We start from the raw sequence: 17281 nt of genomic DNA, 5'->3' as shown, positions 1-17281 counted from the left end.
GAACTCCAACAATCACTCTTAAAGCTTTAGCTGTCCCTTAGGTAATCCATTCAATGACTAAAAGTATGATAAATGTTAGCAGTTTCTAAGCACAGGAATGGAGAGAGGAGTAGAGCTGCTGACTGATGCTGTTGTACCACGTACAAACCCTTGATTAATTTCCCTTTTTTAGGCCCCTTTTCTCACTCCTTCCTTTAGCTGTATACTATTTCTAAGCTCAGATTTTCCTCCAGTTTCTATTGTCAAATGGATTTCTTTTGTAGGTACCTCGCATATTTAAGGCTGCAGCTTTCTCTACCTGTTTCCATCCTTCAACCTGGTCCTATCTGCTTTCACCTCCCAGAAGTGTGTGACAACAACTGTCTCTTCTTCCCTAATTCTCTTCATGGTGATATGTTTTTTCCTTTTTATATTTCTATACTTTTATTTCAGTTAAGCTTTATATGCCCTGTCTGCCATCTTGCACTAGCTTGGTTTTGTTCTTATGTCCTTTTCTTCCTTCACTTAATCAAAACTCTCATTCATTTAGTTTATCAGCTCTCAGGTTGGTGTTGGGCAAGACAGTAAAAAGATTAATTTCAAACAATGTGCTTATTTATGCTAATAAATATCTGGTTAGTAAAATTTCATGAAATATTACTAACTTTAGGAAAAAATATATGAGGCAGAGAAAAATTTTGTAGCATTGCTGGAAGAAAGATGTTAGGAAGAATAGAACCCAAGAAATCATCATAGGTCCCTTACAGTAATTTTCTGCCTGAAGCAGTCTCCTCTTCACTTACATCCAGGTATAATTTTTTATTTCAGCTGTTAAAATGGGAGCTGGGAAACTACAGCCCATAGACCAAATCCAGTCCCCTACTTGTTTTATAAAGTTCTATTGTGCTAAAATGGCAAAGTTGGGTATTTGTAACAGAGGCCATATGACTCACAATGCCGAAAATATTTACTGTCTGATCCTTTACTGAAAAAAAATTTTGATCCATCTCCTAGAAGATCATTCCTGTACTATACCCCCTTTATTTCCTCTTTCAGGAATTGAGCTGCAATTTCATGAGTAACCTTACAGCCCAAATTTCTCTATCACCTCAGATATAATCTGGTGGACACCATAAAATCAAAGAATCTTTGTATCTTAAATCAACTGAATTCCATCTTATTTTACTCCCTCTTCCCAGTAACATAGTAACTAAACTTGTTCTGTATACAGCACTCTTATTTTTTAAATAACAAACATTTGATATTGGTCTATTTGGATTTTTCCTTCCTTCTTGAATCAGTTTTGGTAATTTATGTCTTTCTAGGAGTTTGTTTATTTCATCTAAGTTGTCTAATTTTTTAGCTTGAAGTTGTTTATAATATTTCCTTAACATTCTTTTAATTTCTGTAGGGTCTATAGTGATGTTTCCTCTTTCATTTCTGATTTTGGTGGTTTGTGTCTTCTCTCACTTTTCTTGGTCACTCGAGCTAAAAATTTATCCATTTTGTTGACTTTCTCAAATAATCAATTTTTTGTCTCATTGATTTTCTTTAGTGTTTTACTATTTTCTATTTTATTATTTTCTACTCCAATCTTTTTAATTTCATACATCCTGCTTACTTTTGATTTGGCTTTCTTATCTTTTTCTAACTTTCTAAGATAGATGTTGTGATTGTCAATTTTAGATTATTTATTTCCTTCTAATATATTTTTAAACCTATAAATTTCCCTCTACACACATCACATTCCTTTAACATTGATATATTCTGTTTTCATTTTTATTCACTTTAAGACATGTTGTAATGCCCTTGTGTTTAGCTCTTTGATTCATGATTACCATTTGCATGATATATATATTTTATCCTTTTATTTTTAGCCTGTTCATTTCACCTGAAGTGTGTTTCTTATAGACGCCATATCGTTGGATATTTTTTTAATCCACTATGACAATCTTTGCCTTTTGATTTTAGTCCATTCACATTTAACATAATTACTGATATGGTTAGACTTATGTCTACCATTGCATTATTTCTTATTTGTCGTATCTTTTTATTTTTCTCTTCTTATTCTACTGCTTCTTTTGTTTTAACCAAGTATTTTTAGTGTATTATTTTAATTTCTCTGTTAATATTTTAGCTGTATTTTAGAGGCTTTAGTGTGAATGGTTTCTCTAGGAATTACCATAATCACCTTCAACTTTTTACAGTCTACTTCAGTTTAATATTGACATAATTTGGTATTATATAGCAGCTTTGAGCCAATATGCCTCTATATACTATAAACTCAACAATATTTTGTTATTCTTATTGCTTTTAAAAATCTTAAGCTTTTTTAAAAAAAATTGAGATGAAATGAGAAAAACATATACACAATCTTTTATACTTAGACATTTATTTATCATTTTCAGTGCCCTTTATTCTTTCTTATTGGTTCAAATTACCTTGTGTCATTTCCTTTCAACTTAAAGATTTTCTTTAGTATTTCTTCAGCAAAGATGAATTTTCTTTCTTTCTTTATTTATTTGTCTGAGAATGTCTTTATTTAAGCTTCATTTTGAAGGATGGTTTTACTGGGTATAGGATTCTTGATTGACAGTTTTTTTTTTTTCTGTACTTCTGAAATGCCACTTTACTGCCTTCTGGCCTCCGTTTTTCCTGATGAAAATGTTGCTATTAATTGTATTATTGTCCCCATATGTAATAAGTCATTTCTCTTGCCACTCGCAAGATTTTTGCTTTGTCTTTGGCTGTCTCTGGTTTCATTAAATTTGGAAATTTGGACATTATATTTTCAAATATTTTCTCCCCCTTTATCTCTCTTCTCCTCCTGGGACTCCCCTTATGCATATGTTAATACTCTTGATGGTATTCCATTGCTATCTGAGGCTCTGTTTATGTTTTTCTTCATTCCTTTTTTCTTGTTGTTCTTCAGATTGATTAATCTCTATTGATCTATTTTCAAGTTTGTTGATATTTTCTTTCACAAGCTCAAATATGCTGTTGAGCCTCTCCAGTGAATTTTTCATTTCAGTTGTTGTATGTTTCAATTCTAGATTTTCTTTTATTAAAAAAATGGAAGTTGGCCTGCCTAAAGTTATGGAGCTGCATTAGATAATCTCTTATAATTTTTTAAATTCAATTTATTTAAACTAAAAACAAAAACAGTTCACCCATTTCTCCCATGCCCATTTTCATTTTAAAGTAAATTTTATCTCTTTATTGATATTCTCTATTAAATGGCACCTTTTTATCATATTTTAATTGTTTATACATATTTATAATAGCTGTTTTGAACACTTTGTAAATCCAACACCTGGACTCACTCAATATCTCTTGATTGCTTTTTTCCTGAGTATATATCATACTTTCATGTTTCTTTGCACATCTAGTAAATTTGGTTGAAAATTAAACATTTTAATTACACATTATTGCAACTTTGAATTCAGTTTTACTTTTTAGGGTTTTTGTTGTTATTATTATTGTTGTTTTGGTAATTCACATGTACTTAAACTGTGGATTTTAACCTGCCCCATGGTTTGCAGCAGCCAATGGTTCTTATCCGTTTTTTGTTTGTTTATTTTTTTGTTGTTAGCCTACCTTCCTAGCGGTTTCCCTTTTGTCTGCATAGCTTAGTAGTCACCTAATGATTTTCGAGTGACATAGTGTTCAGGCCAATAAGTCTTCCACCCTCTGCCAGGTGATCTGTAGGTGGGTTGAAGAATGCATTTAAAGTTCCTGCTAGTACTCAGATCTCACATCATTTTTCTCTTTTTGCCATACTCCTTGAGTCTTCCCTGCATTTGCATACTTGCCCAACTAGCCATGGATATGTAGAGAACTTATTTCAACCATTCAATACCTCTTTCATATCCAATATCTCCCAGTCACATTTTTGGCTGGTCTGCCACTTGCCTCAACTTGGACTGCAACCTCAAACTAGCAAAACTGCATGTTTTCTCTGTCCATTCCCAAACCAGTCTGCCACTTTTAGCCAGCAAGATCATGGGTTTTCTGCCTCCACTCCATATCAAATCCACTCCACCTCCTCTGGCAGGAAAGCTGCTGGTTTTTACTTCCAACTCCATGCTGGTATAACTAGTTTTTCCCAACTGAGCTGAAGTGGGGGAGAAGGGTGAGAAGAATGGTAGCAATCCCAAGCAGGAAGGCCTCAGACTTTCAGTGATCCTACCCAAAACTCTAGCATTTTTTTCAAGAATAACTGCTTCTCAATTTGATAACTGCCTTTGGTCAGTTTTCAAGGTCCTGAAATGGTTGCTTTTATTATTTTATACAGTTTTATATGTAGACTTTTTTATTGAAATAAACTGTCAACTTCTTCATGTTATCATTGTTGGAAATCCCATATCCAAGTTATTTTTATATCCCCTGATTTAGCAATTTTGATTGGGTATTTGTTATACAATCAAACACTTGTTTAGACCAACCTACATGTTTACAATTCTTTTTGTTCATTTTTCCTTCCTTTATAGTCCTATGTCCTTATTCCTAAAGCATATCTTCTAATAGTTTTTCTGCCAGTAAAAATGGAATATATTCTTAGATATATTTGCTTGACAATATCTTTCATTTGTCCTTTTCTTGAATGATAGTTTAACATACTGCAGAATTCAACATTGGATATTTTATCTCTGTACTTTGAAGACCTTATTTCATTATCTTCCAGCTTCTGTTGTTGCTGTTGAGAATTGAGAATTTGCTCTAATGTTTATTTCTTTATGACTAATCTATATTTTTCCCTCTATATTCTTTAAGGCATTATTTTTGTTTTTGCTGATCTGTAGTTTCTCAACATTGTGTCTAAGTATCTATTTATTTTTATTTAATCCTGGTGAGAATTTATTTTACTTCCTGTGTCCAAATCAATACAGAATTGATTATGATTTTAATCAATTCTATAAATTTGTTAAGCCAATTTTCTTCTCAAATATTGTCTCTTTTTCACTCTTTCTATTCTGTTTCTGAAATTACTATTAGATATATTTTACATCTTTTCCAAAATCTAAATATCTCATATTTTCCATCTCATTTTTCTTGTTATGCTACATTCTAGGTAATTTCCTCATATCTACCAGTTTACCATATTTCTCTTTTCAGTTGTATCTAGCCTGCTGTTTAAGGTATCTAGTGATTTTTTAAATTTCAGTAATTATTTATGGTTTCTTTCTAAATGTTGTATTTGAGTCTTTTACAATGCTTCCAGGTATTTCTTTTCTTATGTCTTAAGTATTTTTTTAATTGTCTTGAGTTTCTTTGAAAATACATATTTTATATTGTCTATCTACTGGTTCTGTTAGCTGAAGTTTTTGGATATCTAAGCCCATTCTTCGTTGTATCTATCAACTTTTGTTCATGGGGATTACTTCTTATTTTGTAAGTTTTTATTATAAATTCAGATTCAGTGGGGTTTTGTCTTTGAGACTTTATGCAGTCTGGAATCAAGAGTGTCTATTAGGGATATTTTGAACTAGCATCTACCAAGTGCCCTAGGGATAAGTTCCATGCGAAGGTACACTTTATGCCAAATTCAGGGTTTGGGGGTTCCTAAACCATACAAATCATGTAAATTTGAGCCCCAAACATAAGTTAGTTGAGGCCTGTATGAATTCTCAGAAGTGATTTTGCCACCCAGAGACCAGCTAAGACAAACAATCTGCTTTGTCTTCTCCCTTTGTCAGTAGAATGATAATTTCTGGTTCATTCTTTTAGTAAGAGTTCAGTCCTTTAAGTATTCCAATTTTGTGGAGTGGTTACAGTCAGAGAGGAGGGGACAAGAATCTTATTTCTAACTTCCTGCCTTGAGTTTGTCAAAATTCTCCTCTTTTACCCTTGACAGATTGGTGCCACCAAAAAGGAGTCACAGCTAAAGAATACACTTAAGCTGTTTCAAGGACCTGAAAAAAACATTACAAATTATGATTCATAGTAAATGAAGGTAGCTATTTAATTTGCAGATGGCAGTTTGCAGTATCACCTTCTGTCCTTTATAGAAATCTATGAATTCCCTCTGTGAGTAGGGACTTTCCTTAGTACCTAGTTGACAGAAATAATATGTCTACTACCTTATCATTACTCATCCTGTCCACCTCTACTTCCTATACATAATCTAAGATACTTTTCATTCTCTCAAAGACCAGGTTTACTTTTTTCTCAGCCTTTGTCCCCTTTAATAATTTACACCCAAACATCAACTGAGTTATCCTTTCAATACAAATACTTAGTCTGCTGCCATTAAAAAATGTGGCACACTGTTTGTGACCACCTAGAGGGGTGGGATAGGGAGGGTAGGAGGGAGGGAGACGCAAGTGGGAAGAGATATGGGGACATATGTATATGTATAACCGATTCACTTTGTTATAAAGCAGAAACTAACACACCACTGTAAAGCAATTATACTCCAATAAAGATGTTAAAAAAAAATGTGGCACACTTCCACTATGATCTTCAATAAATTTGAGAACTCATCACAACAAATCATATTCCTGGTGAAAAATCTACTTTAAAATATAAAATGAAGTAAATCTCTTCATATTGCCATGACATTTTAAAAATGTCATATATTATGAGAAAGCTTAGCACTTTAAAGGATTCACATATAGTTTAAAACTATTTTTTAATAAAAATACTTTTTTTTAGATTGACAAGGACTTTGGAATATATGTTAAACAGACATTTCTTTAACCACACTAGCAAGCAACATTAGTGTACATTATGTATCATTATATAGGATTGGCTATTAATATATTCGATGAAATCAAATTCCTCTCACATGTATATATCTATGTCTAGGTAGATATATAGACATGCACGTCTAGGTAGATATATAGACATGCACTTTTTTATATTTCAGGAGCTATACTTCTTATGGTATGGTGTGTAACCTGGTCATTCTCAGGCCCTGAAATTCTTCCTGGTGGAAGTTTATTTGGACTGTTAATTATCTTTTATGGTGCTGTTATTGGTGGGAAACTTTTGGAAAACATTAGAATACCTTCAGTGCCTCAACTTCCCCCTGTTCTTGGTAAGTGAATAATTAGCTCTCCTTTTTTTGTCATTGACCACATGTAAATTATGACTATATTCTAGTCAGAGTAGATATAATTTAGAACTATTTCAATGTAATATGATCTATATAGCTTTTTTATATGTGTACTTATTATATATGTGTAAATATAGCTTGTTTATAGAAGTATTTATTCTCTATACACACACAGATTTTTCCTGAAATATACTTTAAATATACTCAGTATATGATTCTTGTTGCTTTATCATTTAATAGGACATTTTTTACTTAACTTTACATATATTGTAGAAAAGGAAAAATTTGAAAAAAACTGAATTTTTCTGTAGATAACCTAATTCAAATACAATTACAAGGTTCAAATGTTATAGTGACTAGGGCACCAAAAGGTTTATAGTTTTTGGGTGAGCTGTTTGAGCATCTCCACTATGTATATTCATCAGTGCATCATCTGCCTAAACAATGGTACCCCCTATTTCTTCATCACCATTATTATAATTCTCCAGGTAGAGGAAAATTAGTGGAAGAACTTCTATCAGAGGTGTATTATATCTTCTAAGTATTCAATACATTCAAATATTTAGTTACTGTCAATAGAGGTAATCACTCTCGCTTATCTCTAACACCCTTTCTGTGTTCATAACACCCATTCAGCACCTGCCAAGTATTTACTGAATCTTTTCTCCTCCTCTCCAAAACTTCCACTTTTGTCCTAGCTCAGCCTCTTTGTTTCTAACCATTCCATGCACTATGGCAGAGCCTTCTATCTGGTCTCTCCTTCAGTTTTATGTCTATCTAATTTGCCAAGACCATCACATAGAAAATACAAGACTCATTATCTCACTTCCTGCCTAAAACTTTCCCATGGTGCCTTACTCTGCCAAAACAGGGGAGGGTAGAGGGTAGGGGTAGCTTTCCATGATCTGGCCCCTCCAGCCCATTCCCCACTCCCATCCTAGTCCTTTATGTTCCAGCAATACGGAATTACTTGTTGCACCCCATTGCCATATATCATTTCTTATATCCATTCCTTCATTTATGCTGTTTCCTCTACTTGCATGTAACCTGCCCTTCACCAAAGTAGCGAGAGACATAGTGTGTTTGAAGAAGGGAAATTAAACATTTCTGTTTTCTCTCTTGGGAAAATGAACTGAATCAGACATGGTTTATTTTCTTTCTTCTAAGGGATGTTACTGGCTGGTTTTACCATTAGGAATGTTCCATTCCTCAGTGATCACGTCTGTATTAGTAGCACAATGTCTTCAACTTTAAGAAACACTGCCCTTACCATTATTCTAGTGCAAGCTGGGCTTGGACTCGATCCACAGGTAGATTTCCAATTATACTTTGAGTATAGTTATTTTCTATATTAGAGGCTGGTGGAAAAGAAAAAGAGGCAGAATTTTTCTTACAGCTGTTCCAGGTAGAGCAAAGCTAAGACAAAGAACAAAGATTTTGCAGAAACATTGACACCTTAATTTCTACTGCTGGATATATTACTGATATGAAGATAAATCTCTGTGATATAAGATCTCTATTGGAGATAATCTTTAATTATTTACATAGAGATAAATGTCCCATATGCAACATTTGTATCATTTGAGAGTTGTGGCTCTTCTGTGGAGAACTGTTTATTTTTCTGTTAACAAAGGATAAGGTCATCCTGTAAAAGGTTATTGCTTTTGTTTTGTTTTCTCAGAATGATTAAGAATTTCAATAATATTATTGTTTCATGAATTTTTCCCACAGAACTTGTTCCTGATTATCTTTACATTTTTGTAAAAGCTAATCTTTTCAAATATTTCTTTAAATATTACTGTCTAGGGATCATAAATCTATTGGGGTTTTTAAAGATGGATATTCATGAATATACCAGCTATTCAGGATATAACAAATGTGGCAAATATATAAGACTGGTGGAAGTATCTTAAGAGCATAAATAATTATAGACAGTGATAATTTATTGTATTATCCAGTAGAAAATTTGAACCAATAAGAAAATTTAAAAGTTTTCCCTTTCAGTTAATTATGCAGTTTTTAAGTGATTTTCTCTTTTGGCATAATTATTACCGCTAATCAAACAGTTCATCCCTACAAGTTAACTGATGGAGATCCCTAAGATTCTACAGGATACTTTCATTATACTATTTACTAGGAAGATTAAGGGAGGTAGAAATAGTTATTAAATCACAGAGAAATGGGTCTTTTTTAATAATTAAAATACAAGTGTTTTATAAACTATGAAATAGTTTATAATCCAATATATGATGACATATAAAATGAGCTGCATTAGCATTTAAAGCCCAATGTGACATCTGGAATGTATTTCAATATTTGCTTAAAATAATTTTCTTATTGGCCAGTATAGGTTTGTCTAAATGTGACTATGTTTATATTTCAGGCTTTGAAGCATTTGAAAGGAGTTTGTTTAAGATTGTCTATGGGTCCATGCCTCATAGAGGCATGTTCAACTGCTGTTGTTTCCCACTTCCTTATGAATTTTCCCTGGCAATGGGGATTTCTATTAGGGTAACTTTTTCTCATTTTTCTCTATGAAAATATTCAGTTAAAATTCTTGGTTTTAAATTATTGAAATATTCAGAATATTGTATAGACAAGCTTATCATTAAAATTATTTTCACAATGGTAGAAAATCTTGGAAATCAGTTGGTCAGAAACAGAGCCATGTCCTAAATCTACTATATCCTTAACAAATATTCATAGTCTCTAAATGCTTAATGCCAAGATAGTTCACGTTATCAGTTTATTTTTTCCTCCTATACTGTAATCTATCTCTATTTTTAACCTATCTAATGACTTCTTCCTTATATACCATATGTACATAGATATAAAATCTGTATCTATAATATGTAATATATGTATTATATATGAAAGATATTTTGTATAGATATAGATATTATAACAAAAACAGCAAACACTATTTTCCTAGATCCAATGTCCCAACTATTATTATCCACCATCCATTTCCTTTCATGTCCAAATTCCTCAGAATAATAGTCTATAATCATTATCTCTATATCCTGAGCTTCTTTTCATTTTTCAATCCATTTAACTTTTGCCTCCACTTATCCATTCCAGTGGATGCCATGTGCATTTCTAAAAGATAAGGGCATTCTCTAACTAAATTAACAACAATTTCTTATTATCCTTAGGTGATTTTTAAAAAAATTTTGATCTACTCAATATTTGGTGGAATCTTTGAATCAGTCAAAGGATTGTGTATCCATTTTTTGTCCAGGTCTTGAATATATCTTTTATCTCTCCTCAGTTTTCTTTTATTATGTCCTTTTGTAACTCCCCCCTCCATATCTATTAAGTTTTTCTTTATACTTCTCATCTGCTTGCCTTTGCAGTACACACTGGAAAATTTTCTCTGCTCAGTTCTCTAGCTTATTAACTCACTCTACAGTTATGTCCCTATCACCTATTTATTTATTTAACTTTGGCAATTAATTGTTTATTTCTAAGGACAATAGTTAAATGTTATGAACAGATAGAGTATACTTTCATGATTCTGAGGATATTTAGTTATTCTGAAGTCATGTTCTTGTTGTTCTCTTTTTAGTATATCTCTTTCCTTGGGTATAAATTATTCCATTTGATGAACATGGTGCCTCAATTCAAAGTGTTGGCTTTCCCCAAATATTTGGTGATACTTTAATGGGTACTCATTTTTTTAATTGAAACTTCCTATTAACCTGTGCTTTGTTTTATCTGTTTGCTATTGCCTTCTTGCAGGAAATAGGCCAGTCATGCTACCAAGCAAGTTTCCTTAGAAGCTGAGGCTGAGATTAAGATTTTTCTTTGGCCACACCTCGTGGCTTGTGGGATCTTAGTTCCCCACCCAGAAATTGAACCTGGGCCACAGCAGTGAAAGTGCCAAGTCCTAACCACTGGACTCCCAGGGAATTCCCTAAGATTCTTATGCAAATGATTTATTAAGGGAGCTCTCAGTAGAAACCTCTGAGTGAAGAAAGACAGATAGGAGTGTGGGAAAAGTCAGTGGTTCCAAAACTTTGCTACCCATTAAAATCACCTGGGGAGTTTTTGAAAATCCCAGAAATTAGAGGAGTGATGTCAGCAAGATGGCAGAATAGGAAACTCCAGGCTCACTTTCCCACATGGAGACACTCTCATAACAATATGAGGACCAGATTACCTTTATGGTAACTCCAGAACCACTTTAGAGGTTATATATAGCATTCCATGCAAGCACAGTGCCAAGAAGAGGCACAATGGAGCAATTAGAACATTCCATTGCACTTACCCCCCATACCCCATGTCCCTCCTACAGAGCAAGGGCAATCAGGAGGAAACTCCCAACTTTGAGTTCTCCCTCAGGAGGAAAAGAAAAAGCTGGAACATGCGTCTTATATTCTGGCTTTTAAAGAGGCTGCCCAAGGCACTGGTTTCTGTCTCATCTGACTTGGAACATTGACAGAAAAGAGAGTGGCACATTTTAGATGCCCGAGGTCCACTGAGAACAAAGGTGAGTCTTGTGCATTGCTTTACTCCAGAGATATTGATTGCAGTACTGCTGATAGATACCTGGGGTTACTCTGGAGTAGGAAAAAGCCAAAGTCCAGCTGGAGATAAATGCACCAAAGCCTGGAGAAGACACATTCCAGAAAGGTTTGAGAGACTCCCAGAATCGTTAGCTGGGATGATTGGTGTTTCCCTAGTGAAGAATTTCATAAAGACCAGGCGAGGTGGCTGTTTTTTCAAATATCCAATTTCCAACAAAAGATAACAAGGCATACAAAGAAACAGGGACTCAGGGCTCAATCAAAGGAACAAAATAAAATTCCAGAAACCAACCCTAAACAAATGGAAACGTATTACTCAACAAAGAATTCAAAATAACCATCATAAAGATGCTCAGTGAGCTCAAAGATGTTGCAGACATCTAAAAGAAACCAGGAAAATGATGCATGAACAAAGTGAGAATACCAACAAGGACATAGAAGCTATGAAGAAAAGAACCAAAAATAAATGCTGGAGCTGTAGAATATGATAACTTGAAAAATTGACTAGAGGGGATCAATAGGAGACTGGATTGGCTGAAAAAAAAGAATCTGAACTTGAAGACAGGTTATTTGAAATTATAGAATCATTGGAGCAAAAAAAAAGCAAGGAAAGTGAAGAGATCCTAAGGGACTTGTGGGATGCCATTTAATGGGCCAACCTATGCATTATGGGAGTTTCAGAAAGAGAAGAGAGAAATAAATGGTCAGAAATCCTATTTGAAGAAATAATGGGCCAAAACCTCCAAATTTGAGGAAGGAAATGGACATACAAATTCAAGATGATCAAAAAACTCCCATTAAGATAAAACCAAAGAAACCTACACTGAAACACATTGTACTCAAGCTGTCAAAAGTCACAGAAAGTGAGAATCTTAAAAACAACAAGAGAAAAGCAAGAGCTCCCTGAAGATAATAGTTGGATTTTTCAGTGGAAACCTTGCAGGCCAGAAGGGAATGGGATGATACATCCAAAATGCTGAAAGGAAAAAAAATGGCCAACCAAGAATACTATATCTAGCAAACCACATGTAAAAACTTCATGACGTTGAATTTGACAATGATTTCTTGGATATGACACTAAAAGCATAGGCAACAAAAGCAAAACTAGGTGGGACTGCATAAAACTTAAAAACTTCTGCACAGCAAAGGAAACAATTAACAAAGTGAAAAGGCAACACACAGAATGGGAGAAAATAATTGCAAACCATATATCTGAAAAGAGATCAATATTCAGAGTATGTAAAGAACTCCTACAACTCAACAAATTTTAAAAAATAACTAAATATTGGGCAAGGGATTTGAATAGACATTTCTATAAAGGACATATACAAATGGCCAAAAAGCATCTGAAAGTACTCAACATTTATAATCATTAGAAAAATGCAAATCAAAACCACAATGAGATAACACCTCATACCCATTAGGATGGTTACTATTTTTTAAAAAGCTAGAAAATAACAAGTGTTGACACAGACGTGGAGAAATTGGAACATTCGTGCACTGCTTTTGGGAACATAAAATGGACAGCTGCTATGGAAAATAGTTTGGAGTTTCCTCAAAAAACTGAAAGTAAAATTACCATTTAATCCAATAATGCCACTTCTGTGTATATATCCAAAACAACTGAAAGTAGGATCTCAAAGAGATATTTGCACGCCCATGTTCATTGCAACATAATTCACAATAGCCAAGAGGTAGAGGCAGCCCAAATATCCATGGACAGATGAATGGATAAAGAAAATGTGGGATACACACACACACACACACACACACACACAGAGGAATATTATTCAGCTGTAAAAAAGAAGGAAATCCTGTCTCATTCTACAGCATGGATAAACCTTGAGGACATTATGTTGAGTGAAATAAGCCAGGACAAATACTGTATGATTCCACTGATATGTCTAGAGTAGTCAAAATCATGTTAACAGAAAGTAGAATGGTGGTTGTCAGGGGCTTGGGTGAGGGGGAAAAGGGTGTTGCTCAATGAGTATAGAGTTTCGGTTTTGCAAGATGAAAAAGTTCTAAGTATATGTTACACAACAATGTGAATATCATTTGCACTACTGAACTGTACACTTAAAAATAAAGTTAATTTTATATTATGTATTTTTTACAACAATTAAAAAACTTTACAATATCCCAGTATTCATGTCAAACTTCATTCTAGATCAGATCAGAATGTCTTGGAATGTGAATCCAGGCATCCATATTTTTTAAAGATCCCAAGTACATGGTAAGATCACTGTCAGTGATCCCTGCTTTCTGATATTTAAACTTCTGTTTAAATGTGGGCTGGACTTACTGACTTGCTTCCAATGGACAGAATACTGCAGAAGTGATAGGATATTTCTTCTAAGAAGATTAGGTCATAAGAAGACAATGACTTCTGTCTTCCTTGTTCTCTCTTGCACTCTCTTTAATTGCTTGTCTTGGGGGAAGACAGCTGCCATGTTGCGAGCAGCCTTGCAGAGAAGCCCTCATGGCAAGAGGCTGAACCTATCAACGGCCATGTGAGTAAACTTGAAAGCAGATCTTCTCCCATCCACCTCATGAGAGACCTTGGGTAGGAAGAGGCATACAGCTAAGCCATACCCAGACTCCTGACCCACAGAAGTTGTGAGATAATAAATGTGTGTTGTTTTAAGCTTCTAAGTTTGGGCATGATTTGTTAAGCAGCAACAGATAAATAGGTGGTTCCAATGTGCAGTAAAGTTCAGGAACCACTGAACTGGGCAAATATGTGTTTTCAGAGAATTCTAGGTTCTTCTTGAGTCCCTAGGGAAATCTTGATTATAAACTGCACCAGAGAGGTTGTACAGCCAGAGGCATAGAAGCTAAACTGTTAGACCCTCACATCAGTCAGTCATTGGCAGGAGCTGTCTGGAAGGGGGAAGTGGTGAACTTCCTTAGCATCCACAGGTAAGCTCTTGTTATCAGGGCAAGGCTCCCAGAAAGCTGCAGTTGTCAGTGGTTAGCAGGCAACAAGCAGCAGCTGGGGCACAGGTACACTGGCCTGGCAAATGGGTTCTGGTGGGGACCACGCGCATCACTACTGCAGCATTTAGAAGGTGAATGTGGAAGAGACAAGGCAACGTTCTGGATGGGATATACGAACAGAAGGTATTCTGAGCAGGAATTTCCCCATTCCTCAGGGGTGTCATCAACCACCCCAGAAATTTTCTCATTTGCCTTTGTGACTTAGGTGCCCACACTCATTTTTCCTTCTTTTGGGCAGACGTCTTCCTTACTGACTTGTTCAAGAGGTAGGAATGCCGTGGAGACTACATCTGACGGGCCATTCTTATGGTGGTACTCTAAGTAATTACCATTTGATTTCCTCAGAGGTGCCTCCTACTCCCAGGATCTGCCTTCTGGGCTTGGGACATTTTTAGGAGTACACCATATCTTCTGTAGCAATCTTATACGCTTTTTGGCTTATGATTTCCTTTCTCAATCCTAAACTGTCTGTCTCTAATCTTCCTGTATACACTTAGTTTCTTGTCCATTGAGGATTCCTCTTTTGTCTTCTAGCTAGGTTATGGATTTTCCTATTATTTTCTTTTCTTTTTTAAAAATAATATATATTTAATAAAATTAGGGTTATATCATACATGCTGGGGTTATTTGTTTGAATTTCAAAATTGTATTAAATATCACAATTCTAATAATTAAATATTAAAAATGACAAAATTAAATAGGAAATAATTTTGAATCTTAAATAGTAGTCCACGTTTACTTAAAGGAGGATGAGGAGGTAGTTTGAATTTTTTTTTCCCACCCCCCCACGGCTTTCCCCCCTTGGTGTCCATACGTTTGTTCTCTACATCTGTGTCTCAACTTCTGCCCTGCAAACCGGTTCATCTGTGCCATTTTTCTAGGTTCCACATACATACGTTAATATACGATATTTGGTTTTTTCTTTATGACTTACTTCACTCTGTTTGAGTCTCTAGATCCATCCATGTCTCAACAAATGATCCAATTTCATTCCTTTTTATAGCTGAGTAATATTCCATTGTATATATGTACCACATCTTCTTTATTCATTCATCTGTCGATGGGCATTTAGGTTGCTTCCATGACCTGGCTATTATAAATAGTGCTGCAATGAACAATGGGGTGCATGTGTCTTTTTGAATTATGGTTTTCTCTGGGTATATGCCCAGTAGTGGGATTGCTGGATCATATGGTAATTCAATTTTTAGCTTTTTAAGGAACCTCCATACTGTTCTCCATAGTGGCTGTATCAATTTACATTCTCACCAACAGTGCAAGAGGGTTCCCTTTTCTCCACACCCTCTCCAGCATTTGTTGTTTGTAGATTTTCTGATGATGCCTATTCTAACTGGTGTGAGGTGATACCTCATTGTAGTTTTGATTTGCATTTCTCTAATAATTAGTGATGTTGAGCAGCTTTTCATGTGCTTCTTGGCCATCTGTATGTCTTCTTTGGAGAAATGTCTATTTAAGTCTTCTGCCCATTTTTGGATTGGGTTGTTTGTTTCTTTAATATTGAGCTGCATGAGCTGTTTATATATTTTGGAGATTAATCCTTTGTCCGTTGATTTGTTTGCAAATATTTTCTCCCATTCTGAGGGTTGTCTTTTTTTTTTTTAACATCTTTATTGGAGTATAATTGCTTTACAATGGCGTGTTAGTTTCTGCTTTATAACAAAGTGAATCAGTTATACATATACATATGTTCCCATACCTCTTCCCTCTTGCGTCTCCCTCCCTCCCACCCCTCTAGGTGGTCACAAACCACCTAGCTGATCTCCATGTGCTATGTGGCTACTTCCCACTAGCTACCTATTTTACGTTTGGTAGTGCATATATGTCCATGCCACTCTCTCACTTTGTCACAGCTTACCCTTCCCCCTCCCCATATCCTCAAGTCCATGCTCTAGTAGGCCTGTGTCTTTATTCCTTCTTACCCCTAGGTTCTTCATGACCTTTTTTTTTTTTTTAGATTCCATACATATGTGTTAGCATACGGTATTTGGTTTTCTCTTTCTGACTTACTTCACTCTGTATGACAGACTCTAGGTCCATCCACTCCACTACAAATAACTCAATTTCGTTTCTTTTTATGGCTGAGTAATATTCCATTGTATATATGTGCCACATCTTCTTTATCCATTCATCTGTTGATGGACAGTTAGGTTGCTTCCATATCCTGGCTGTTGTAAGTAGAGCTGCAATGAACATTTTGGTACATGACTCTTTTTCAATTATGGTTTTCTCAGGGTATATGCCCAGTAGTGGGATTGCTGGGTCGTATGATAGTTCTATTTGTAGTTTTTTAAGGAACCTCCATACTGTTCTCCATAGTGGCTGTATCAATTTACATTCCCACCGATAGTGCAAGAGTGTTCCCTTTTCTCCACACCCTCTCTAGCATTTATTGTTTCTAGATTTTTTGATGATGGCCATTCTGACCGGTGTGAGATGATATCTCATTGTAGTTTTGATTTGCATTTCTCTAATGATTAATGATGTTGAGCATTCTTTCATGTGTTTGTTGGCAATCTGTATATCTTCTTCAGAGAAATGTCTATTTAGGTCTTCTGCCCATTTTTGGATTGGGTTGTTTGTTTTTTTGTTATTGAGCTGCATGAGCTGCTTGTAAATTTTGTAGATTAATCCTTTGTCAGTTGCTTCATTTGCAAATATTTTCTCCCATTCTGAGGGTTGTCTTTTGGTCTTGTTTATT

At 34.8% G+C, this 17281-nt stretch overlaps 1 protein-coding gene across 2 annotated transcripts in view; it reads left to right on the top strand.

Moving 5' to 3' along the window:
* SLC9B1 (solute carrier family 9 member B1) overlaps positions 1 to 17281 on the top strand; it is a 73585-nt gene that overhangs the window by 38284 nt on the left and 18020 nt on the right. For both annotated transcript variants that reach the window (XM_027103400.1, XM_027103399.1), the window contains exons 4-6: positions 6848 to 7018; positions 8204 to 8346; positions 9420 to 9547. In XM_027103400.1, coding sequence (XP_026959201.1) covers positions 6848 to 7018; positions 8204 to 8346; positions 9420 to 9547 — 442 coding nt within the window. The remainder of the gene's footprint in view (positions 1 to 6847; positions 7019 to 8203; positions 8347 to 9419; positions 9548 to 17281) is intronic.

The sequence above is a fragment of the Aethalodelphis obliquidens genome, unplaced genomic scaffold, assembly GCF_003676395.1.
Source record: "Aethalodelphis obliquidens isolate GAN/ISIS:26980383/991018 unplaced genomic scaffold, ASM367639v1 scaffold6, whole genome shotgun sequence".
Lineage (NCBI taxonomy): Eukaryota > Metazoa > Chordata > Mammalia > Artiodactyla > Delphinidae > Aethalodelphis > Aethalodelphis obliquidens.
The sequence above is the reverse complement of the archived record's forward strand: the minus strand, read 5'-3'. Positions and strand labels throughout refer to the sequence as shown.